Here is a 26082-nt window from a genome sequence, read left to right on the forward strand (position 1 = left end):
CCATTTAATTTTGGAGGGTAAGATTAAACTCTGAATGGCACAATATCCATCCATTTTCTAACTGTTTTATTCAAAAATAAAAGTGGGTGGCTGGAGACTACCCCAGCAAACAATGATACAAGCAGGGATACACCCTTGTTGGGATGCCAGTTCCTCACAGGGCACACACAGATACAAGCATACATGCTCTCACACCAGGGGCAAATTTCCCAGAAGCCAGTTAACCTACAGTACCTGTATATCTGTGCAGGAGGAAACAGAATCACATGGAGGAACCCGTGCAAACAGGAGGAGAAGATACAAACTGCCAATTGCACAACCCAAATCGAGCCCAGGGCCACATGCGCCACTGCGCCACCATGTCACCCTTTAGTACTAGAATTTATTTTTCTTTACCAAGCTTGGATTGAAAGGAAAAGCATTTTATGCTCCAAGCAATTCTGAAAATGAGTATTCCAAGATAATTACCATATATTTGAATCAGTATTGAAGAGGCACTGTTTATATAACAATCAGTTAACTACAACGGAACAAGTAATAGGTTTATTCCCTGCTGTAAAGAAAAGAAAGAAAACACAACGTTTTGGCTGTGGAGCTTTCTTCGGGTGCAATTAACCACAACTACTTGTTTATTGAATGCATTTCTATATGATAAATGTTTATAATGTAACGCTTATGGCCGACAGGCACTGTGTAAGAGCCGGCGTACCAGAGCGGGTGACGTCACCGCCCTTCCCTGTGATAGCAGGACCACAGCTACTGGGCTGTGGAGAGATCTCTCTTTAGCTCACGGGGCTAGGTCGCTGCAGAGAGACGCGGAAGTCCCGGGTTCGAGCCACCTATACTTTGGGCCGACCAGATGCGGCAAGGGCGCCCGCCTGAGCCCCCGTTGCGTTACAATAATATTTCTACGAATGACATATACGTATGTAATATTATTGTATAATTGCCACAAAATCGTTGCAATCTTTAAATTTGAATATTGCAAAGAAGAGTGAAGTCCATCAAGTCCATTAGCTCATATGATACATTGTAGTGATAAAATCCCTCAAAGAAAGAGTATAATGTCGCGGATGTCGGAAAGGACAAACCGTGGAATGACAGGAGAGCGTAAAGACCCTATGCGTAGCGGCGAGATGGGGGTTAGCCCGGGCTCAGCTGTTCAGGGAATGCCTTATGGAAACCTATGCCCTCAGGTAGCGGACGTGGGGCGACCTGGTGCTAGGCGGGTCTCAGGACATCCAAAAGTCAATGCTGAGCCCCGGCAGACTGAAACACCAGGAAATATATAGCCCCAGAGGGAGAGAAACACCGGAAGGATAGCAAAAAATCGGAAATGAGAGACAGGAAAGAGAAGGAGCGCCCTCTGCAGCATATAACATATAAAGTACGGTTTCAGTATATTATGAGATAACTATAGTTCTTTGGAATTCAAGGTATGATTGGTAGGTAATATGATAATATAATTACACCTCATACCAAATCAAACAAGAGTATGAAGAAGCTATTGTAGTATTTCTTCTTTTTAATAACAAAACATTGAATATGCTAATAAAATACACATAGTGTGTATAGCATTGCTCAAGAAACTCATTAGCACATTTCATATGGAAACATAGCCACAATATTGTCTTATGGAGATAAAACAAAGCTTAGTATCTCAGCACATTTTATCAAAGGCACATGAATTTTGGTCAGTTTTTTTTACTAGACCACTGCCTGTGGTTATTCATGTATCGAATAATCCTGGGCTCTTGCCACATTGGTTTCTACTGTGGGATATTTTTCATCAGACTGATGAGTGTAGACAGATACCTAGCAAAAGTCCATTCAGTGTAGGCACTGAAGCCAGAACAGCAGCATCTGGATTCTTTGGTTTTTGGAAAAAGAAAACCCTCAAATAACATACAATCAAGTAATGGAGTCATTTAATAATAATAATAATAATAATAATAATAATAATAATAATAATAATAATAATAATAATAATAATAATAATTCCAGGAAGAATAACAACATCCAAGAATCAAATGCTCTCTGAATGATTGTGTATTCAAGTATAACAAGTTTTGGTTTAACCTGCTTGGTTAAGAGGTAGCCACCAGACCACAGGACAAGGAGGTTTGACCCCCAAAAGAAACATGTGAGCCCTAAACCACCAATACAGAAACGGAAGGAACATACAGGCATTTCATGGAAATGTGGGTGTTTCAATAAAAGAAAGGCCGATGTTACGTGTTGTAGGATACCTGCAGACAGGTAGGGAGGTAGGGCACCGCGCAGACCAGGGGCTGAGAGTGAGGAATCTGTTCAAAACTCAAAAGAGACAAATGAACCCCAAAACCAATACTGCAGAAACAGAGAGAAGGAACATGGAAATACAGACAAGACGTTAAAGGAGAAGGCAGGTAGATGGTAGGACACCTCCTGACTGAGTAGATGGTAGGACACCTGCTGACTAAACAGAAGGTAGGATACCTGCTGACTGAGCAGAAAGGGAGACACCTGCTGACTGAGCAGAAAGAGGGACACCTGCTGACTGAGCAGATGGTAGGACACCTGCTGACTGAGCAGAAAGGGGGAAACTTGCTGACTGAAAAGATGGTGGGACACCTGCTGACTGAGCAGAAGGTGGAACACTTGACAATCCCGGGGCAGAGAGAACAGCAGCAGGAGCAGCAAGATCCAGCAGGGAGGAACAACGGGCCAAGCTCGACCATGGGAGCAGAAGCAGGAGAGAGCACTGAAGATCAAGTCAAGATTTACCAAAGAACAGGAAGGAAGAAGGCATATGGCTTGAAATTCTGAGGAGCAGGGTCCAAAAAAGGGAATTAATATTTCCAAAATTGTATGAGAATAACCTTCTTCCAAACTGCAATTCAGTCACCTCATATCTTAAACAACTGAGTTAAACAGTGAATTTACCACAACCCAGCCACAATGAGCTGTACAGTCCAATGGAGTTTCTGAATAAGCAGCCTGGCAAAGTCACTCGCTACACATTTGGGAAATGTCATGACATGTTCAAAGGGTTCCAGTCAGTTATATATTCTAGCAGAGGTGGTGATGGACTCAGGGGTTTGTGTATCTTCTCCGCTGTCTTGCCTAGGTTCAGTGGCCAGGTCCTGAGCAGGGATTGGGGTTGCCTTTGCAGTTAAAAATGTACTCTTGCTCTAACATGCTCTACATTCACTCCAAGCACACTAAAAACTCTTTCTCTTTTTCACAGTTCCTTGGCTACATTGACTCTGCAGTGATGACGTCAATTTCCAGAACAAAGCACTCAAAATGCACTTTTTTTTCATCAACAGAGGATACCCCACCCGTTATTGACAGGGCTCTCACCCGAGCCAAAAACAGCCCTGGGACTATCAACTCAATCAGGAACTCCTGGCCTAACAACTGTATTCTTTTAGTGCTTCCCTGCCACCCTAACACACTCTCTATCCCCAGGACTGTAAACAACAACTTTCCCATGTGGCAGGACGATCCCTCCATTGGGGCCCTCTTTCCTGACTGCCCCATCATCTCATATCTGCCCCATAGACCATATAATCTGTGTAACCTTCTTGTTTAAAGCTCCCTTGACCACCCTCAGCAACCATCCACACCAGGCACTTTCACCCACAACAGAGCTCGCTGTATCACCTGCAAGTACATATACAGTATAACACCACACTTATTCAGGGCCCCTCAGGGCAATTCCAGATCACTCAGATGACATCTGTACTTCCAGCAACCTCATTCACTGTATCTCTTGCAGTAAATACCCAGCCATCTGCATTGGGGAACTAGGAAGGAGACTTGGAGACCGCTTCAGAGAACATGTCAGGGCTTTGAAGATTAAAGATTTCTCCAATCCCATACGGTAGTTTCACCTCTGACAGCCACAATCACACTAATCTCTCTGTCTGCATTCTCAAAGTAGGATTTCTTAACTCCTTTAGCAGAAAGACATCAGAAACTAAAATTATCCTGAAACTTGGTTCACACCTTCCCCCTTCTCTCAACGACAGACTTGTTTTCTTCTAATTCTCTCTATTCATTTGTAGCTTTCGTTTCACACCTCTCCACACCTCTCTCGACCTCACACCACTTGATTGGCCACTCTGCCTCTCCCCTGCTCCTGCCTCCTCCTCCTCTCTCCTGGCTTTAGTTTTCTGCAGACAGGTAGGGAGGGGGGAACCTGGGGGCCGTTCAAAACCCAAAAGAGACAAATGAACCCCAAAACTAATACTACAGAAACAGAGAGAAGGAACATGTTATATTATCTTTGCTGACTGCCCTATCTTTCTTACACCTGAATAATGTGTTTAATACAGTGCAAAAGCCAAAAATTATTAAGTACAGTGCTACTGAAATAACTGACAAGACAACGTAAAGAGAATTCTGAAAAGACTTCTTCTATCTCTCATATTTTTGCATCTTTGACTAAATAATCCTCTTTTATGTACTGTAGCAGTCACACTCTATCCTGGGGGTGGCTATGTAGCTGGGCTTGTGTTAGGATTGAGAGACAATACCCAATTGACATACACAGTGAAAAAAAAAACTGTTTGCACCTTTTTAGTGTCTTTTATTGTCAATATTGTTCCATTTTGACTGTCTATGTAAATGCATTGGTTCTCACAGTATATACAGTATGAAACTCCATAAAACGGTGTGTGACTAGAGAATAGTTTCACCTCCTAAGGGTATGGACTCTGAAGAGCAGCAGTGCGAGTCCTTGTGGACTGGCTGGTGAAGAGGGAGCGAGTGTGAGTCTGTTCCCCATGTTTTTGTATTGTCTTGTCTCAGCAGTGAGCTGAAACGGTAGCGGTAGCATAGAAACTGGCATGAAAAGTATAAGAGTCCAATGTTTTAGTTCTTCCGAGCCTCAGAGAGCACTTAAAACTCCTAAAAAATATTGCAGACATTGATGTACTGCGTTGAGATATGTTACTAGGAAATTCATAAAACTTTTGGAGGGATGGGGTGTTGTGTATTATATCTGACTGGGTACTTACATGATTATATGGTGTTATTTTTCAAGTGTTGGTGTAAAAATTTAAAAGATGGTAAAATACTAACTTTTTATAAACTCTTTATCCTGCTCTACAGCCTTTTATAGTAAAGGGACAATGTATTTGTCACACATAACCTAAGCATGTTATTTTTCAATAACCATCCTTTATTTCTATGGTTTTTCAAACTTGCTCATTGACGGTTTTATTACAGTATATATTAATGGAACAGTGTTATGAGATCAGAGACACAAATTCCGATATACTCTCTGGAACCAGGGATTACAGTAAAGGACTAGGAGCAACATTGTTATGTACCTCAGTATCCACAGTTACAAATCTTTTAATAGCACTATGACATTTCATCATTCATTAAAGTGTAGCTGTGGGACGTGTACCACTAAGCTACCTTCAGTGTAGGTGTAACTACCAGTGGCTACATTAAAATACAGGAAGTGCATATTCAGCTTTTCATTTCAGAAAGCCTTTCATCGTTGGCTTTGTCCTGAGCCTATACTCTTCACATAGTGTATAAGGTGAGTGTTCCTATTTGAATTACACTTTAAGAAATTGCACCTGTTTTACTGTAGACTAATTTAGCTGCTTCTTACACTACAGGCACAATCATCTAAAATGACTGGGGTAGTAAAGTCTTTATAAAAAAAGATTACAAATAAAAAGAAATACAAAAATATTCAGACATTTTCTAAAGCAACATAAAAACCACCTGGTTCCTGAAAACAGCATTTCTGCTTGTGGTTCTTTACAACCGTCAATTAAAAATAGTTAAAAACATTGTATACTGTATATAGATACATTTTATATTGCTCAGGACTAGCTTTAACATATGTTTGAATCTGACGTGAAGGAAATATATATATTTTAAAAACTAAGAAACTATTAATTGGCCAATGTTGTCTTCCGGATAATGTCTTTTGGGAATGATAAGTATGAAAGGTGAAAGATTTTTTTAAGTCTTCAATGTTGTAGTAAAGTGCTTTTGTAAAAGCCAGATGAAAAGACTATATCAGCAAATTTTCATTTCTTTTCAATGAGCGACTAAAGTTCAAGCAGTTTCAAATGAATATCAAATATAAAACAGTCTTAAATTCTGTCATTTTACAGTATGCTAGTACAAAATTCTGTACTTGGAAACAACTACTCAGTTTAATATTTCAATACTTTTATGATAAATATAACTTATATGCAATGCTCTTATGATTATCATATGTTTAGACTGTCTTAAGCAGAACCTCATCTAATATATACAGTGGTGTGAAAAAGTGTTTGCCCCCTTCCTGATTTCTTATTTTTTTGCATGTTTGTCACACTGAAATGTTTCAGATCATTAAACAAATTGAAATATTAGACAAAGATAACACAAGTAAACACAAAATGCAGTTTTTAAATGAAGGTTTTTATTATTAAGGAAAAAAAAATCCAAACCTACATGGCCCTGTGTGAAAAATTGATTGCCCCCTAAACCTAATAACTGGTTGGGCCACCCTTAGCAGCAACAACTGCAATCAAGTGTTTGTGATAACTGGCAATGAGTCTTTTACAGCACTATGGAGGAATTTTGGCCCACTCATCTTTGCAGAATTGTTGTAATTCAGCCACATTGGAGGGTTTACAAGCCTTAACTGCTTTTTTAAGGTCATGCCACAACATCTCAATCGGATTCAGGTCAGGACTTTGACTAGGCGACTCCAAAGTCTTCATTTTGTTTTTTTTAAGCCATTCAGCATGGACTTGCTGGTGTGTTTTGGATCATTGTCCTGCTGCAGAACCCAGGTGCGCTTCAGCTTGAGGTCACGAACAGATGGGTGGACATTCTCCTTCAGGATTTTTTGTTAGACAGCAGAATTCATGGTTCCATTTACCACAGCAAGTCTTCCAGGTCCTGAAGCAGCAAAACAGCCCCAGACCATCACACTACCACCACCATATTTTACTGTTGGTATGACGTTCCTTTTCTGAAATGCTGTGTTACTTTTACACCAGATGTAATGGGACACACACCTTCCAAAAAGTTCAACTTTTGTCTCGTCAGTCCACAGAGTATTTTCCCAAAAGTCTTGGGGATCATCAAGATGTTTTCTGGCTCAGCAGTGGCAAGATGTTTTGCTCAGCAGTGGTTTTTGTCTTGGAACTCTGCCATGCCCAGTCTCTTTCTTATGGTGGAGTCATGAACACTGACCTTAACTGAGGCAAGTGAAGCCTGCAGTTCTTTGGATGTTGTTGTGGGATTTTTTCTGACCTCTTGGATGAGTTGTCGCTGCGCTCTTGGGGTAATTTTGGTCGGCCGGCCACTCCTGGGAAGGTTTACCACTATTCCATGTTTTCGCCATTTGTGGATAATGGCTCTCACTGTGGTTCGCTGGAGTCTCAAAGCTTTAGAAATGGCTTTAAAACCTTTTCCAGACTGATAAATCTCAATTACTCTGTTTCTCATTTGTTCCTGAATTTCTTTGGATCGCAGCATGATGTCTAGCTTTTGAGGATCTTTTGGTCTACTTCACTTTGTCAGGCAGGTCCTATTTAAGTGATTTCTTGATTGAGAACAGGTGTGGCAGTAATCAGGCCTGGGTGTGGCTAGAGAAATTGAATTCAGCTTTCCAAAGATGTGATAAACCACAGTTGATTTATGTTTTAACGGGGGGGGGACAATCACTTTTTCACACAGGGCCATGTACTGTAAGTTTGGATTTTTTTTTCCCTTAATAATAAAAACCTTCATTTAAAAATTGCATTTTGTGTTTACTTGTGTTATCTTTGTCTAATATTTCAATTTGTTTGATGATCTGAAACATTTCAGTGTGACAAACATGCAAAAAAATAAGAAATCAGGAAGGGGGCAAACACTTTTTCACACCACTGTATAATGTTAGATATTTTTATTTCTATTTCACTGGGTAAATGAATGTCACTATAGATATATAAATATTTTTTTAACTTACAACAAATTTGACTGTTTAAATTGCAGCTTTGCAGCTTTTTTTGCTCCTGGCAGGATTCTGGTTTAGTTCATGGTCACAGCTGGTGACTCAATATTTCCACACATTATATTTAGTATGCCCACCTATTCTGAACAACAGTATTTAAATGAGAAATAAAGTAAGATACAGCCAATCATAACCTTAAACTCCATATTCACCTGAGCATAAACGATAACCATTTAATCCATTGTAGGGTTCTGACATCTTTGGTTTACTTTATTGAGGGGATGATAAAGAAATTGAACTGGTTCAGTATAAACTAACAGCTTTCTCCTGCAATTCTAGACTTGACACTGGTGAGGATATTGGCCGTCCTCCATACAGAGATCAACAGAGGTGAGGACAACCTCTTAGCTAAGGCTGGTGACGTTTCTGTGCTTATCAAACACAATTTTTTTCACAGCTGGTTAGTCATAACCCTATCTAACACACATGAGATGAAAGGAAAAGATTAGGAATAAGAACTGTATAACCAAAGCATATTAAGAAGATGTGTATTAGCATTGGCTAATGCTTCTGATCTTAACTGAGTCAGATTTTTCTTTTTGGTTTCACAGCTGGTTAGTCACGCCCTTCAAATATTAGATGAAAGGAAGGCATTAAGAATGGTAGATATACAGTATACCTTCACTATGCACCATACATACAGTATACATATTTATATGGCTTACAGAACAAGAAACTCTTTCCAGGGTTATGTTGTGTTTTTACACCAAGTGACCACTATGAATTATGGGACTGAATATATATATACGTATATATATGTGAATAATGCTATAGCACCCTGACCCCAGGTGTATATATTTAAATAGTCGGAGCTTGGTAGAACATTAGCTATCATAATGTAAAAAACTATCTTATATTAGACAACATGAAAACCCCACAACACAAAACAAACACCCTAAGCTTCTCTACCTTCTTGTGTCCATCCTGGTAACTAACTGGGCTGCTGAGCTTCTTACCATCTCCAAATAAAGTCTTGTTTTCTCAATTAAAAAAAAATCTTCTAAAGGTCAAAGCTCCGAAACCTCAAACAGTCTTGAGCTCTAAATGTTCCATGGTAGGTCAGACACTTCCTTCCCTCTCTTCCTTTGGTACAGAGCATATCACGGATCTTGCTTAGACAGTGGATTGAGATAAAAACTAAAACCTTTTGCTTTATAACTTTTTAATTATCACCCCACCAATTGACTTCCACAAATTGGTCAGGTGACTGAGGATGGCAGGTTATTTTTTGCTGCATTCTGGGTAATGTGGTTCTAACAATTACCAACATATTGTCTCAGTCTGCCACCTTCTTACAATATATATGTGCATATATGAATCTAATTCCTAATACTGTACATAATGCTAGTTCTGAAAACATGACAAGACTAAAGATGTGCTTCTTAAAAAAACATATACATTTGTTTCACTGGTCTACTGTATGTTAAGTATGCTCTGCTGATGAGGTGAAACAACTGGGGAGGTTATTAACGAAGACACTAAGTTGAATTAGCTTATCATAAAAAAGGAAAGAGCTAATTAACATTAATTCCCATAATGTATGGGTGCATATGTATGTGCATAAATTACATGCAGGTACAGTTTTTTGGATCAAGTTTATTGTTAATAATTCTTTCTCATTTGTTTATATTTACAGGACTTCTGTAAAGATGTCTTCAGCCATGGAAGCTGAATATGATTACAATTATTCATTGGGAATAGACTACAAACAGGAGTATGCTCCATGTAAATATGAAAAACATGGAGCTGCCTTCCTTCCAGCAGTTTATTCTGTGTTGTTTGTAGTTGGGGTAATAGGAAATGCTCTTGTTCTGTGGGTTGTGCTCTTGCATGTAAAGTTGAAAAGCATGACTGATGTCTGTCTTCTTAACTTGGCCATCGCTGACTTGCTGTTAGTTTTCTCCCTTCCATTCCTGGCTCATAATGCCCGAGACCAGTGGATGTTTGGTGATCCCATGTGCAAAATAATTCTGGGTTCTTACAACATTGGCTTCTACAGTGGGATATTTTTCATTACACTGATGAGTGTAGACAGATACTTAGCAATAGTCCATGCAGTGTATGCACTGAAAGCCAGAACAGCAATATATGGAGGAATCGCAAGTGTGGTCACCTGGATAGTTAGCATTTTGGCTTCATTTCCTGAGATCATGTACATTACAGTTAACCTTGAGGAAGAGAAATCCAGATGTCTGCCTCTGTATTTTGAAAATAACAAACAGCCCCTGAGGGTATTTAGTGAATTTAAACTTAACGTTCTGGGTCTGCTGCTTCCCTCAGTCATCATGGTGTTTTGCTACTCTATGATCATAAGAAGGCTGCTCACATCCATGTCAGCCAAGAGGCATGCCATCAGACTTGTTCTCTGTGTAGTCATGGTCTTTTTCTTCTGTTGGAGTCCATATAACATTGCACGTTTTTTTAAGGGCTTACAGCTTCTTGATATTATCAGCTCATGTCCATCCAGCAAGAAAATTATTTTGAGTCTCCAAATCACCGAGATAGTGGCCTACTCGCATAGTTGTTTGAACCCCTTCATTTATGTTTTTGTTGGAGAAAAATTTAAGAGGCACCTCTACAGGCTAGTAGCTGGTGGTCCCTGTAAAAACTGTAAAATACTGAAAAAGTATATGACACCAACGACAGGTTCTGTATATTCACAGTCAATAAGCATGGGTGACAATTCCGTACTTTCTATACTATAAAATGTAAATAATATGTAATACAAAAAAAAAGACAGGGCAGCACAGAGGTGCAGTGGTTAGCATTTCTGTCTGGCAGTACTGGCCCCTGGTTTCTGTTCTGGCTCTTCACCAAAACATAAACAGAAGTAGTGAATCATACCAACGACCGGAGAAAAAAAAGGCAAAACTGCTTTTTGTCTGCATCCCAGAAATCATTTTCTGATTAAGCTAAAATACAGATTTTTCATGGAGCTTCACAAAGCCTCCTCTTGCTTGTATCCTTTCTGATTTTCCTATAAAGTAGAGAGAGACTCTGGTCTTCAGGAAGGGATTGTGTGTGAGGCAGCTGTATGAACAACTGGTGAGTTTTTGCTTTGTTGATGTTTTAACGTGAGATTTCATTAAAAAAAAAAGAAAACCTGACATTTATATTTAGTGAATATGAATGGAGCTGAATTCAATTTAATTCACAGAAGAGTATATGTTATGTTAATTAAGTTTTTACTGTACTTATTTGAGATAAAGTTTGCAAATATGTTTAAACAAAAGGATGTTGTTTTCATTTATTTACATTTTCATGCAAAATCCTTCATTTTCATGCAAAACAAAAATGAGTTTATTTTAGTCAAAATAATATAGCATTATAATAATTCATAATGGAAAATGTTTTGAAATTTATTTTAAGTATGTCGGGGTCTTGCTCCTTTGGAAATTTTGTGAATAGTTTTCATTCATGGTGAAGATACCACTGGAGTCTCAGATATTGTGATACTAAAGCTCATCAGTCCATTAACATGTAAATAATACAGTTTATTTCACTTTTTGCTGTTTTCTGATGCTTTTCTGTAATTCATTTACATTAAGTGCATTAAAGTTGTTAAGAAAAAAATAAGAGCTTTCATTCATTGTCAGCGTTAAACCTCTTTGACGAAAATATTGACAAAATGAATTGAAATGTTCAAAGCAAAACTACTATTGAATTTCTTTTGATTGCTGGTGGTTAGCATTGCTGTGCTTCAGCGCTGGGACCCCCGGGTTCAATTCCTAGGCTGCTGTCTGCGTGGTGTTTGTATGTGCTCCCCGGTTCGTGTGGGTTTCCTTTGGGTGCTCCAGTTTCCTCCCACAGTCCAAAGACGTGTTGGTGGGTTAATGGGCTTCTGGGAAAACAGACCCTGGTGTGAGTGTGTGTATGAATGTGTCCTGCAATGGACTGCTGTCCCATCCAGGGTGTACCCTTCCTTGTGCCTGTTGCATGCCCGGATAGGCTCTGTCTCCCCATGGGCCAGTATCAGGTAAATCAGTTTAAAATGGGTGGATGGAGGCTATGTAACCCCTGCGTATAACAGGGATCTCAGCCGCCCGGCCTGGGGGAGGTCTCCTTTAGCCACCTGGAAAGTTCCCTGTTACGTGACACCGGAGACCCGGGTTTGCTCCCGGAGCGGCAGGGGCGGGAACCCCAAGAGCCGGTACATGTGCATTAATCCTTGTGGGGTGAACCGCTGAGAAGAGGCGGTTTGCTATCCTGTCACCAATGCTGCTAGACTTATGTATATCATTTTCAGGGTTTATAGAAAAAACTATAGCTCCCAGTGGAGTATTGTATAAGGTATACTTCCCTTCCATGTCGGATTTAAAGACATGTCTTTAGAATAGAGTTATATTCAGAGTAAAATAAATTTGATGATAATTAATATATCACAAGGAAACTACTATATAAAGTATGAAAAAATACATTTATAAACTCTGAATTGGTCTCTAATGTTCCTACATTCTGTTTGCACAGCACCTTATTAAATTCCATGCCTTGCCTCTCAAGGTGATATACAGTATAAAGATTAGATGAGAAAACATGTTTGAGGGTTTGTAGCGGCAATGCTTATTACTAAGACAGAATTAAGTGCTGCTGTGCTTTTCCCAGGGAGGCCCCATTTCTCTATCAAGTCTGCGGTCTAAGCCACAGAGAAGCCATTAATGCTGTGTACTGTTTCAGGAATGTTAGCCATCCTGACATGGAACAGTTCCCAGGATGGGGTGCGCCTGAGTAGTCGTGATGGACGGCCATTCCTGGCAACTTGTTGTGTAAATGAGACTCTAAGCACGTCTGGATAGTTGTCCTAGAGTCAGAGTTCGTGGTCAATCATCCCTAAAGTTGACCAAGCAATCAGGAACCTGCAGGCCATGGTCACCCCACCTACCCAGCAAACTTTTGACCAGTCGCCAGCTGTATTGTTCTCCAGTTAAAAGGCGATGCACAGACTTTAGGGCTGCTCCTCCGTCTGCTCTCTCTGACTTAATCACGTGACTGCTGGTGCTGTTGTCTGAGTGTGGGGCTTGCAACCTTGTTCCAAGCGCTGAGCCAGAGGAAGCCGTACAAGAAGACAGAGTTCTCCCTGAGGTCAAGTCTGCAGCAAGGACTTCACGAATGCTACTAGACCGCCATGGACGCCCGCCTGATCAATGGAGCATAGGGCTGGGACTTTGTCGCAACTGGATACTTTTATCCAGAAGTAGCCGCTACAACGGGAGCAGAGAGTTTCCTAATTCAGCTAACTAGCAGTCCCTGGAGAACCACTGCTGGCTCGAAGCCAGTCAGCTGATCTTCGCTGTTCATGCCAGGAGATATAAATCCGTACTGGATAAGTAAATCCAATGTTTTACATTGCTGTTCGAGAATTCAATTGTATCTCAACACAGGCTGATATCAATTTAATTCATATAAGTAGTGTACTATATTTACTTATATATCATTGATATATTCAATATCTGTTGAACACCGGACAGGAGTAATGTACAGAGTAATGTAAAGTCAGAGTAATGTAGAGTTAACATCAATAGGTTGAAGTAGGGAGGACTCTTTCAGTTCTGGAGTGGCTCTGGTTATTGTGAAGTACTGTAGATAAGATAAGATAAAATAAGATCACTTTATTAGCCATATACAATTTCTTGCATTAGGAATTTGTCTTTTTGCATACCCCAGCTTGCTCTCTATGAGACACACAGGCACACAGACAGGGAGAGAGAAGCTTGGGGTCATAGCATTTTTACGGCTATAAGTGCTGTTAGGATTCCTGGCAATCAAGTCCTCAGTGTCAGAACAGGTGGAAATGTACAGTACTGTATCACCATGGAATATTTCCATGACTTCTCTGCCAATATGAAGGTTACAGCAGAACAAGAGCTCCAGTCATGTTGGTCTTCATGTTATTGGATCAAGACTGGATTCTTTAACGACATGTGTGGAAGATGATATGCATTGGGTTTTTTTTGCTATAAAAGGCATCGAGAACAGGGGTCTACCATCTCCTGAACATTCTCCAAGTCTTTTGGTGATCAGCTAATTGCAACAGGAGCAGGATAGTGAGAGGATAGAGCATCACCAAGCACCTGGAAGGGCATTTCATCACCTTCTGGAGGGCAGTCTAGAAAAGGTGCCCTAAACATTGTCTTATGACTTTTTACTGATTGGCCGTGTCCAGAAAGATCACCTTTCATTGGATGAAAAGCACATAAAAGAGTATTAGAATTTGGAAACTGAAACCTCAAGAACCTCATTAACTACCCAGACATTAGCATTTTACTGCATTTGTGGCCCAAGAAATCTAGTTTCAAAGCAAACAGGAAGAAAACTGATATCGACTACTGGCAGATAAAGGCCATCAACCAACCCAGATGGCGAAAGAATATTTGAGAAGTAACTCAGCACTTTGAGTGACAAACATATCAAGAGGAGGAAGCAAAGTAAAAGCATCAAAGAGCAGTCCCCACGACTGGACAGTAAGCTCCCAGGAATCTTAAAAGATATCTCAACCAGAGAGGTTGGGGATCCCATGTAGGTCTTATCAGTCACATTTGTGGTCTATGGAAGACAATCATGTACCAGCCATTGCGAGCCCATGAATATTAAATACCTTTTCTTGCTTGTCAGGATCCCCTGGTGATTAATGTATTCAAAAATAAGATCATTAAAAAAGTTAAAAGTTAAGTTAAACTAAAATGAAAAATATGTACTGGCTCAGAATTCACACAGGGTAAAATAATTCTATAAACCAGAACAGATGTGCTGGGTGAACAGATTTATTTAAATTTTGTAACTCCTTCAAAATTGTGTTTTTCAGAATTTATTCAAATACTGTATAATGTGGGCTAGCAATTTTAATGGTGAGACATTATGATATTTTAAGCATTTATTTGCAAAAGTACCCAAGATTGTTAGACCTTTAGAATCTACAGGTTGTTTCCACTGGGGGCACAGAAATCACCAAGGGTAAGCTGTTGTATTTATGATCATACAAAGAAAAAGGGCCAAATCATTTTCATCATCCCCCTATCAACTTTTCCTCACTCAACTGTCATGGTTTCTAAATTTTGTCTGAAATGTTTCTTTTAGATTGTCCAGCAGCTCTTTATATGCTGGTTTGATTTGTTCCTGCATGTTGAACAAACAAAAAACTTGCCACTTTCACATTTCATGCTGTGACAGAGATATTCCAGTTTCAATCTGAAATAAAGTGAATCGAAAAGAAGAAGTTTAATGTTTTGAGATATAAACTCATCAATAGAGGCTGTATTTTTATGTGGTCAGGAAGAGCGTTCCAAAGATGAGGGGATTGCCACTGAAAAGGCTCAGACCTCTAATGTGCGATGTGAAGACCTCGAAATGCTGAGGAGCCAAGAGCCAGAACAGTGCAGTGAGTGAACTGAGATGTGTGGGGAGAGTAACTCAGGAGACAGGCCGTGCAACACCTGGTCGGTAAAGAAGGGAATTTTCAAGTCTGTCCAGTAAGAGACTGGTCACCAGTGTAGGTTTTTAGTGGATGTTGACATCGTATTTTCTGATACCCTGGCCTAATGGCAACATACAGTACATATGAATATTGAAAAGGTAAGTGGGAAGTCTGTGTGAAAAACACATAAAACCCCTACCTAATAGCTGCCTGCCTCCTTGTCTTTTATGTCAAGATAAAGTAGACACTTAAGCACTGTAAGACTTCATGAGGAAAGGCAAAATAACATTTAAATGAAGAAAACCTGTTGGAAATATTATTCTTTTTGTATAGCAAGGCCCAGAATTCTATATAGCCAAATTCGTGATCTTACACATTGAATGACATGGGTTCTTGAAAAACTTTAAAAAATATCTACACTTATTTTTGGTTTCCTGAGACTTGGCATTTTCTCATGAGTTTTAGGTCTCATTTTTTGTAATAAAATATGTTCTCTTAATATGCCTCTATGTAATCTTTGTTTGTTTTGTTTTTATACCAAATAGACAAACATGGGAATTATGCTATATTTGAGTTGCTGGGCATCTTGTCTTAGAGATCCCTTCAGGCCACTCAGGAGAGAGCACGACCTTTCAACAAGTTAGTCCGAGCACATACTGTAGCATGTAACTATATAACTGAGTGTAGATGATGCACTTCGTGAGAATTCCTGTTTAATTATATTTGTGCTCCAGAAACAAAAGCTTCCAAATGCACTAGACAGATCAAACTCCGTAAAGGACAACTGTGTGCAGATAAAGTCACCTTGAACTTCTGCAACAGAGGCATCTTTAAAGATCAGTCCTCCCACATCTTTGAAAGATGAAGTTGTGGAAATAATTTTGTTTCATATGAAGCAAAGAAAGTGGTTTGGGGTTAAGGTATTTGCTTCTGAACCTGCTCAGAAAGAACATTTCCCTAACTTGCTCATTCACTATTCATATTTGTACTTGTCATAAAAATGAAAATGAAGGCACTCATGCATTTTAAGGTTACCTGTAAATCATACAACTATGAACCTTCATAAATACTTTTAAGTTGCTGCAAAGTCTAATGATAGGTTAACTTAAAAATACATTTATAAAAGTTTCTATACAGACTTTTGGTTAGTATAAGTACAGAAAGGAATTACTGCTCTCCAAACTGAATTCCAAATTCACTTTTTTTTTTCAGCTACACTAATAGTTCAGCTTTTATTGTCAGGTTCATCTTTTGTGCCTCATAAAGATTACAGAATTATTTTTATAAGGCAAATACAAAAAATGTGACCCATCATTTTATTGCTCCTGTGCTTTCTCATGCAAAAATATAGACTAAAATTGTTTAAAAAAACTTGAACATGTTGAACAAACAAGCGAATACATGAAAAGGACAGTTACATTGACTCTTATACAATAGGAAAGACGGACATTTATATGCTCAGAGAAAACAAGACTTTGAGATTAAGAGAATTAATATGGTGTCAAGCTTTAAAGTAAATTTTATTTCAACAACAGAACCTTTTTTAATCAATAAGGAAAACCGGGTCTATGCCGATGTAAAACTAATGGAATGATATGGATGCCAGTCCACATGCAGTAGAACGCTGGAAATCCCATTACGGAGAATAAATAGCGAAGAAATACGTTAAAAACCCGTAGTTGTTCTGCCAGGTGGCAGTATGACTGATTAATCAGATTGTCGTTTCCATTGAAAGAAATTGCAGTCCATTTTCAACATTCGTTTCTGTTGTGCAACCACCTTTTTTTGTAAAAGTGGATGTAAGCTGCTTATTAGCGAGATTTAGATTAATGTTGACTATTATAATTAGTCATTAAAATGATAATTAAATACTTATTTTAAAGTATTAACAATATTTAAAAAAATAAACTATACAGTTTTGAACCAAGTGTATGTTTAAATGAACAACTAGTCAAGTATACAAATAACAATGAAAAACGTTTAAGCAATTCTAGTGTTATTTGATAAAATATAGCCAAAATTAATTAAAAACATCTCCAATAGGCGGGTTCAATCCAATTTGTTTTTTAAAAACTTATTTAGACAACATAAACTATTTGTTTTTAAATGGACTACAATTGTTTTTCCAATGGAAACGGCAAGCCGATAAATCAGTCATACTGCCACCTGAGAACAATTACGGGTTTCAAGGCACTTTGCTATTTTTTTCTCCTTAATGGGACTTCAGGTAGGCGTTTCTAGGACTAATCTGAATCTGTAAAGAGCAGATGGTTCATCTAACAAATTAAATGATCTCCACTGAAACTGCAAAATCACACGATAAATCAGCATTTCTGAAATAATGAACCTCTCGCTTACAACATACCGAGAGAGCAGCAGACTGAAGTCAAGATCAAACTTGAATCAAAAATCAATGGTTTTGCTAATGGAGCTGCTCTCAGGCATGGTGATTATGTTTACTCATACAGCCTTTTTCAAATGACATTCTAGATACTTGTGTGATCCAGAATTACAGAGAAAAAAAATAAAAAAAAGGGGCAGGAAAATGTTTAAAATATAAATATATTAGCCAGGACAAAACCCATCAAACACAAATCACATTCTTACACACAGAAACCTGATCTCTTCAGGTAGACATTTCAACAACAATTAATGTACATGTGAGAATGCAGCCCTTTGGCAACCACACAGATGTAATCTATCATGACCTAAAAAGCAGAGTTGCCAATCATCAGCCCAGTGCTGTCAGTGAGTAAAAAAATACTCATTCCCACACAATATACTCATGCTTTCTGAATTAATTTCAGAATAATAGCAAAGCCCCAAAACCTCTTCAGATGTATTTAAAAAGGAAATTACTTTACAGCCTCTCATGAGACTGAAAAGTAAATAAGCTGACAAATCTTTTAGGGGATTGTCTTCAAATACCTTAACAGATATCTGACTCCTCTTTTTTACTTGGCTTTATCATTAATTTAATCTAGTTACATAGCCTTTATTATTTTGTAACTTAAATATTATAGTAGGAATAATTAAACACCAACTAGAATTTTTCACCTACACTCCTCCTAATTATAATTTTCTTAATAAAATGAGCTTACATTGGGCAGCCTTCCCACCTAGATACATCAAGTAAGAATAACAAAATATTCCAAAATGTATGGATTACAGAGAAAAAATTACCAATTTATTGATATATCCCTCCATGTACATTTCATTTAATCATTTCTGTACTCTTTGATCTTGTAGTCATATACAGTACTTTTCTCTACTACATCAGTGTAGGTGTACCTACCTCTGGCTACCTTAAAATAGCACTAACAAAACAGGAAGTGCATTTCTCAGCTTCTTCATGAGCTTTGAAGGCTTTGAATTTTATATTCTACTGGGACACATTTTCATCCATTTTATGGTGAGTATACCTATTTAAAATATACTTTAATCTATTTCACCATATTTGCCTATCTTACCTGTTTACCATAACTGGTATATTCTGCTGTTTACACTGAAATACCATAGAAAGTGGATTTAGTAGTTAAGTCTTCTTGAAATACTAAAAATGCTAAAAACTGACATTCAGTTTCTGAAAAAGTGAAAAAAATTAACAGCATCTGATATCAGTATGGTCTATTAAACCAATATCAAAGATAAACATAATATTGACAAGAAGACATTATAGATATACATGTATTATTATTTTTTTATTATAAATGTTATGATTCAAGAAAACCAACAATTCAGATGCATCCGTAGAGGAAATTTAAAATAAAATGAAATACTATTTATGATCTACAGGGGATTAAAGAGGGAAAGTTATTTTGTAACCTATCAATGTTTTAAAAGCTTTATAAGTAATCAACATACAGGATGTATGTACATTTTAAGAAAAAACATGTTCTGGTGAATCTCCTTCCCATTTAATGTACAACGGAGTTGGATTGTTTGAAATAAGGCTGTCATAAGGTTTCTTAGTACTTGCACTGATTGTGCATTTAGTTTAGTTTACAAAAGTCAGCATACAACGCTCAGTGTGTGAAAATCAGGGCTCAGCGAGACGGGGGGCAAAGCCGAGCAATGACAGCCCTCACCCAGGGGACAGGGCAGAGAATGAGGTTTCCGAGGTGGAGAAACAGACCACGAGAGACCACGGCATCCAACTCAAACTGGTTACCATCCAGCAGGTGGAAAAGAAAAGGAAACGCAAAGTTTGTCTTTTACAATAGTGACCCTGGCATTGTATCGTGCTACACAAAATGCACAATCGAGTCAGCCAGAAAAATAATATTTATACATAGGTAAAAGTGGGCGAGAAAATGTGGTATTTTTATATACCAATCTGCCAGTTTCAAAAGGTCTGATTACACTATCTTTTGGTTACAGATCTGATTTAAGCCTGTTATAACGTTATTTGTGATCATGGCATTATTTGTAGAGAGTAATTTTGAGAAACTGACACTGAGGTATAGCAGAGACTAATATAGTGTAAAACTGATGAGGGAGACCTTTAAATATGACATTTTGTCTTTGACTAAGGATGGGCACTGTGCGCTCAGATTGAAAAACTGGAAATGTAACACCAATTCATAAAACCAGAAACCTATTGACCAATTAAGCTCTTCTAATACAGAAGAATGACATTTCCGGAGATTGTTAACATGGATTTAGAAATGAGAGGTCTAGATTCACTCACCTCAATTAGTTGAGATAGTTGAGAACAGTTGATATAGCTAAAGCATATGACATTATATTTAGATGTATAAAATGGCTATGGTCCTAAAGAAAAGGTTTACTAACAAATGACAAAAGCTGTAAAAATCAAATGTATTGTATGGGCTGATCAATACTGATCAACAAATAGGAAACAGTGAATCATTGTAAGACACATAACTATGTGGAGTGGTGAACCGCAGGAATTTTGTGACATGTTGCTCTTCCTGATCCTTATCAACATCTTATGGTATACTTCGTGCACTGCATTTGCAGGCAATAAAGATACAGGAAGCACGATCACAGAAGCAGTGGGAAACAACTTACAAGAAAGACTAAGATACGATCTTGAATTTGGCAGACACTTGGCATTTGATATTTAATGTTAACAAAAAGGCTCCACATAGGAAGTAGGAACAGACAGTAGCTACGCACACTGTATGGATGTTACAATGGCAACTCTACACATCAAAGTGATATGTGCGTTTCATGTAGCTCTTTCTCTGTCCTCATAAACACAATGCAGGGAAACAATAAAAAAATGTTAAGGCCAAATGTTTGAGTATATAATAAAATGTTTCGATTTTAAACGAGGGATATTGCATTTAAGGTTTACAATGCATTAGTTAGACCTCATTTAGAATAGCATCTTCATTTTTGTCACCACAGCACAAAAATGATATTGTACCTGGCAAATTGTTAGATTAAGAGCAGCAAAAATGATTAATCGTCTCATTGGATTGTCATATATAGAATTTTTAAAATAACGTTCAGCAAAAGTGTTGACATAAAGGAGATGGAGAAGGTACTTCATCCAAGTTTTTCTCTAAAGGGAACAGATAGGTTAGCACTGCAGCCTCACTGTCCTCGGTTCCATTCTGGACTGGAATTTCTTTCGTGTTGAATTTGCTTGTCTATTTCACATCTGGATGGTTTAACATGTTTACATTTAATAAAGATATCACATGAGATAAGGAGGACAGATATGTTGATAGCTATTTGCCAGTACTAGATTTCTTTCAGACACACCGAAGTGTTGTTGAGGATATCTAACTATAACTGTGTGTAACCAAAAGCAGTAGACCTTATTTACCAAACACTGAACACTTCTGGGGTAAACTGGGAAAGGCAGTAATTTATTGTTCAAATGTTGTTACAGTACTGAGCACTGAGCCATACACTGGATGATGTGTAATACCAGATCACTGAATGAAATAAGAAGGTTTATTATAAAGGCACCTAACCCATCACAGAAGGGTTTCAGAGGAATTCGACACTTGCAAGATTCAAATCTATACATTAGTTAAAAATGTAATATCAGCTTTGGATTGTTCAACTGGATTTTATACCCTTGTGGGTATTTTATACCCTTGTGGGTAGCACTGCGGGGAGCATTGCTGCCTCACAGAGCTGGGGCCCCGGGTTCAGGTCGAGATCTGGGGTGCTGACGTATCCGCGTGGAGTTTGTACAGTATGTTCTCCTCAGGTTCACGTGGGTTTCCTCCCACAGTCCAATGACATCCTGGTAGATGAACTCACTTCTGGGAAAACTGGCCCCTGGTGTGAGTGTGTGCATGTCTGTGCTTGTGTCTGTGTGTGTGCTGGACCGGCGTACTGTCCAGGGTGTATCCTGTGTTGCGCCCATTGCTTGCTCTGGTTGACCTATGACCCTGAATTGGAAGAAAGGGTTAGAAAATAGAAGGATACAGATTGCTTAAAATAGTTATTTAATGCGGGTGATTATGTAATTACAATGGCTCCTTAAATAGATGTGAAGGTGAAGACATGGTATATGTAGAGAACATAAAAAAATATGTTTATGAATACTGTACTTGATCTCTTTGAAAGAATATGGTAATCACTTCAGAGTAGATGAAGTAGAGGACAAAAGGGAATTAAATTGTTTCGATGTGTTATGAGCTAATTATTGTTTCATGTAATTACAGACTTGACCACTGGTGTGGAAAAATGACCATCCTTATTATGGAGAACAGGTGAGGGGACAATTTCTGCTGTTGATATTTCTATGTTTAACCAAAAAACTGATTTAAAAAAACTCATTTTTTTCAGTTGGTTATCCACAACACTAACACACATAACATGAGATTTGACGTGATAAATATTTAACCGGTTTACTTCCAAATTACAATTGGATCTCAGGAATGGGAATAATATCTTCCAAAACTTAGCAGCTTTTTATGTAAACTGATAAACTTGATTACATATATTTTACAGATATGCCATGTTAACCAAAACAATAGTTTTTCAAATCCCGTATCAGTTTAAACATTTTCATCTAATTAACAAGTTTGACATCATGGAATCTAATTATAGAGGAATTGCTCTTCTTAATCCAAATGGAATTTGATTCTTTGTTAATCTCTTGTAACAGGCTCCTTGTCGATAATTGGGTCTAATTCAGTTATATTTTACAGCACTCCTCCGCAGATGCCTTCAACCAGTGAAGACGAATACAATTACACCGAAATAGACTACAGTGGCAACTACTTGTCATGTAAATATGAAAAACATGGAGCTGCCTTCCTTCCAGCAGTTTATTCTGTGTTGTTTGTAGTTGGGATAATAGGAAATGCTCTTGTTCTGTGGGTTGTGCTCTTGCATGTAAAGTTGAAAAGCATGACTGATGTCTGTCTTCTTAACTTGGCCGTCGCTGACTTGCTGTTAGTTTTCTCCCTTCCATTCCTGGCTCATAATGCCCGAGACCAGTGGGTGTTTGGTGATCCCATGTGCAAAATACTCCTGGGTTCTTACAACATTGGCTTCTACAGTGGGATCTTTTTCATTACACTGATGAGTGTAGACAGATACTTAGCAATAGTCCATGCAGTGTATGCACTGAAGGCCAGAACAGCAATATATGGAGGAATTGCAAGTGTGGTCACCTGGATAGTTAGCATTTTGGCTTCATTTCCTGAGATCATGTACATTACAGTTAACCTTGAGGAAGAGAAATCCAGATGTCTGCCTCTGTATTCTGAAAATAACAAACAGCCCCTGAAGGTATTTAGTGCATTTAAACTTAACGTTCTGGGTCTGCTGCTTCCCTCAGTCATCATGGTGTTTTGCTACTCAATGATCATAAGAAGGCTGCTCACATCCATGTCAGCCAAGAGGCATGCCATCAGACTTGTTCTCTGTGTAGTCATGGTCTTTTTCTTCTGTTGGACTCCATATAACATTGCATGTTTTTTTAATGGCTTACAGCGTCTTAATATTGGCTACTCATGTACATCCAGCAAGATACTTTTTTTGAGTCTCCAAATAACTGAAACGGTGGCCTATTCGCATAGCTGTTTGAACCCCTTCATTTATGTTTTTGTTGGAGAGAAATTTAAGAGGCACCTCTCCAGGCTAGTAGCTGGCAGCATTTGTGAAAACTGTAAAATCTTGAAAATGTATCTGCCTTTAACTGCAAACTCTGTGTATTCACAGTCAACAAGTATAGGGGATAATTCTACAGGGTTATGAAATACTTTTTTAGATGTGGATTATACTGAGGATTGCTGAGTTTCCAATAAGCAAAGGCCAGCAGGGGGCTCTCACCCTGCGGTCCGTTTGGGTTCTAATTCTAATCCCATTGGCCCTTACCAATCATGGCCTCCTAATAATCCCCCTCTATGAATTGGCTTCATCACTCTGCTCTGCTCCCCACTGATAGCTGATGTGTGGTGAGTGTTCTGGCGCACTATGGCTGCCGTCGCATCATCCTGGTGGATGCTACACATTGGTAGTGGTGAAGGGGAGTCCCCATTTCCTGTAAAGCGCTTTGAGTGGAGTGTCCAGAAAAGCGCTATATGAGTGTAAGCAATTATTATTATTTTTATTATTATTAAGATGGTATTAATTAACCTTACCTGTCACCAAAAGCCATGTGGCAATGGTGGGGGTGTGTCCAATGTGGAGGCGGAGCCCTGCAGGAAGCACGACGCCTCGCCTTTGTAGTGTAGTCCCAGCTGTCCCGGCTCCTAAAGGGTGAGCCCCAGCTGGGAAGGTCCTATAAAGGCACACTGGATACCCCCAGATGGGACGAGCAGGGCCACCCCCCGGAGTGGGGAGTTTTTACACTGAATGTCCCAGGGGGGGTTGCACCCGTGTATGGTGTTCTTTTTCTTTATGCCTGTCCCATCACGTATTTTCACCAGGGCAGGCATGCCTTTGTCACACACAGAGTTCTTGTCTCCCCCTGTAAACAGGGTCAGTCCAGGCTGGTCCCTGCTGTGCTAGCTAGCGGCTCTTCTTTTTCCCAGGCTGGACCACATTAAATAGGGTACGCCCAGCCTGGAGGTTGCGATGCACAGCAACACACCTTTATTTTTGCTTTTTGTTTCATTTTTTACCCCTTTTGAGTGTTATTTTATGGTCCCTGCTAACCTCACACCGGTGCTTCCGTGCCTCAGTTAGGGGTGTTGACCTTTTACAGGTGCTCGCCTTGGCTCCGCCCACTCCCGCATTGTCACAGACACCAGTCGGCTAGGTTTACCGTTGTCGTGTATGTGTATGTGCTACGAAATGCTAAAAGAAACAAAATAACGGGAGGCAAGAACTATGTTGCAGGCTTCTCTTGTCATTTACTGGACTGCACGGAACTTCTTTCCAATTACACATTACATATAATATAGCCTCCAAGGAGGTATACATCCGCCAAAGGAAATAGATCCAGTGAGCAAATCTACATACATTACAACCATGAACAGTTTTCATCTCTGAATTTTGTCTGCAATGTGAAAAAAACATTTTCTAAATAGATTGAATTCTTGTTTTTTATGGCTCTGTATCTGTCCTCTTCTTGTTTGTGTGCTTGCTTATGATCCTTTGGGTTGAAAAGTGTTATAAAACTACAACAAATAATTAAGTACAAATGAATGTTGCAAAAGTAAGGGAGTGTTATAATAGACATTGCATCTATGAAATGCAGAAGAAATCATCTTATTATGTGTGTTTAAATGATTTCAGCTTATCGTGTTTTAAATTATCTGCAGCATTCATATGGAAAGACTTCTGTCAACTGCCCCAGTTTGCCATTACATTTTCATGTACTGTAAAGCCGTGTATATACTTGTGGAAAAACTAACTTTTGAAATCTTTCAAATGTAAAAAGTATATTTACTGCATACAGTATATTTTTAAATAAAAGTCTTAAATCTTCTTGAAAACCTTTAGTCTTCTGAGTTTGTCTTCCTTTCATTTACTGTACATGACCTGCTTTCTTACAACCAAACTCTCAAAGAAAATTTCAGTTTAACTTGGTAATAATTTTAAATAAAATTTAAGATTTTGGGTTAAATTGTGCCATCCTCCCACCTTGTGCCCATATACTTGCCAGGATAGGCTTAGAAAATGGATAGATATATTTTGCCATTCAGATACCTTGTAATGACACAGGAACAAAAACATCATATTACACAATATTTAAGGATTGGATTCTTACTTTATAAATTCTAAAAATTATTTGCTACAGCAAATAATATTTTTCTGCTCTTTGTGTCCTGAAGATGCATGTTTGTGTAATTATTGCCTTTGGATTCATACAGTGGTTACAACCAGAAGCTCTTGTCTCACAGCCTGTTGTGGCAAGACATACTTAAATCTTCCTCCTGTTAGGGTTGTCACATCTGTAGCCTTTCCTTTCGTCATGCAGGACACTACTATAGAACTTGATAGATTCAGGTTTTTGTGGAGTATTTTATAGCCATCTCCCAGTGATTTATTCAGTTAATGACACCTTATCGTCTTCATTGAAAAAACATTTTATATGTTTAAATGGTTCAAACAATATTATGTTTCTTCTTGCAGTTTCAATACTTTAATAAGATTGTGTCCTTTGTAAAGGATACCTGTCAGTGTAACCTTTGTACAAGAGAAATTCAGAAATAATAACATTGAGAGAAATTCTGAAAGCAAACAGCAAGTGGTTATTTTTCTAATTTCCATAACCAAG

The 26082-nt window shown here is 38.5% G+C and overlaps 2 protein-coding genes across 3 annotated transcripts; both read left to right on the forward strand.

Moving 5' to 3' along the window:
• Positions 1-5471: 5471 nt before the first annotated feature.
• ccr8.2 (chemokine (C-C motif) receptor 8.2) lies at positions 5472-11584 on the forward strand. The gene is made up of 3 exons (XM_088602279.1): positions 5472-5539; positions 8288-8338; positions 9645-11584. The coding sequence occupies exon 3, from the start codon at positions 9658-9660 to the stop codon at positions 10711-10713; it is 1056 nt and encodes a 351-aa protein (XP_088458405.1). The 5' UTR covers positions 5472-5539; positions 8288-8338; positions 9645-9657; the 3' UTR covers positions 10714-11584.
• LOC148651646 (C-C chemokine receptor type 5-like) lies at positions 10915-25297 on the forward strand. Of its 2 annotated transcripts, none has more exons than XM_088602278.1 (3): positions 10915-11053; positions 22070-22117; positions 22559-25297. In XM_088602278.1, the coding sequence occupies exons 2-3, from the start codon at positions 22092-22094 to the stop codon at positions 23610-23612; spliced, it is 1080 nt and encodes a 359-aa protein (XP_088458404.1). In that variant the 5' UTR covers positions 10915-11053; positions 22070-22091; the 3' UTR covers positions 23613-25297. The 2 variants fall into 2 exon arrangements, with proteins under 2 accessions (XP_088458404.1, XP_088458403.1); XM_088602277.1 differs by lacking the exon at positions 10915-11053 and adding an exon at positions 18202-18828.
• The last annotated feature ends 785 nt before the right edge of the window (positions 25298-26082 follow it).

The sequence above is a fragment of the Lepisosteus platostomus genome, chromosome 12, assembly GCF_059453375.1.
Source record: "Lepisosteus platostomus isolate fLepPlt1 chromosome 12, fLepPlt1.hap1, whole genome shotgun sequence".
In the NCBI taxonomy this organism is placed as follows: domain Eukaryota; kingdom Metazoa; phylum Chordata; class Actinopteri; order Semionotiformes; family Lepisosteidae; genus Lepisosteus; species Lepisosteus platostomus.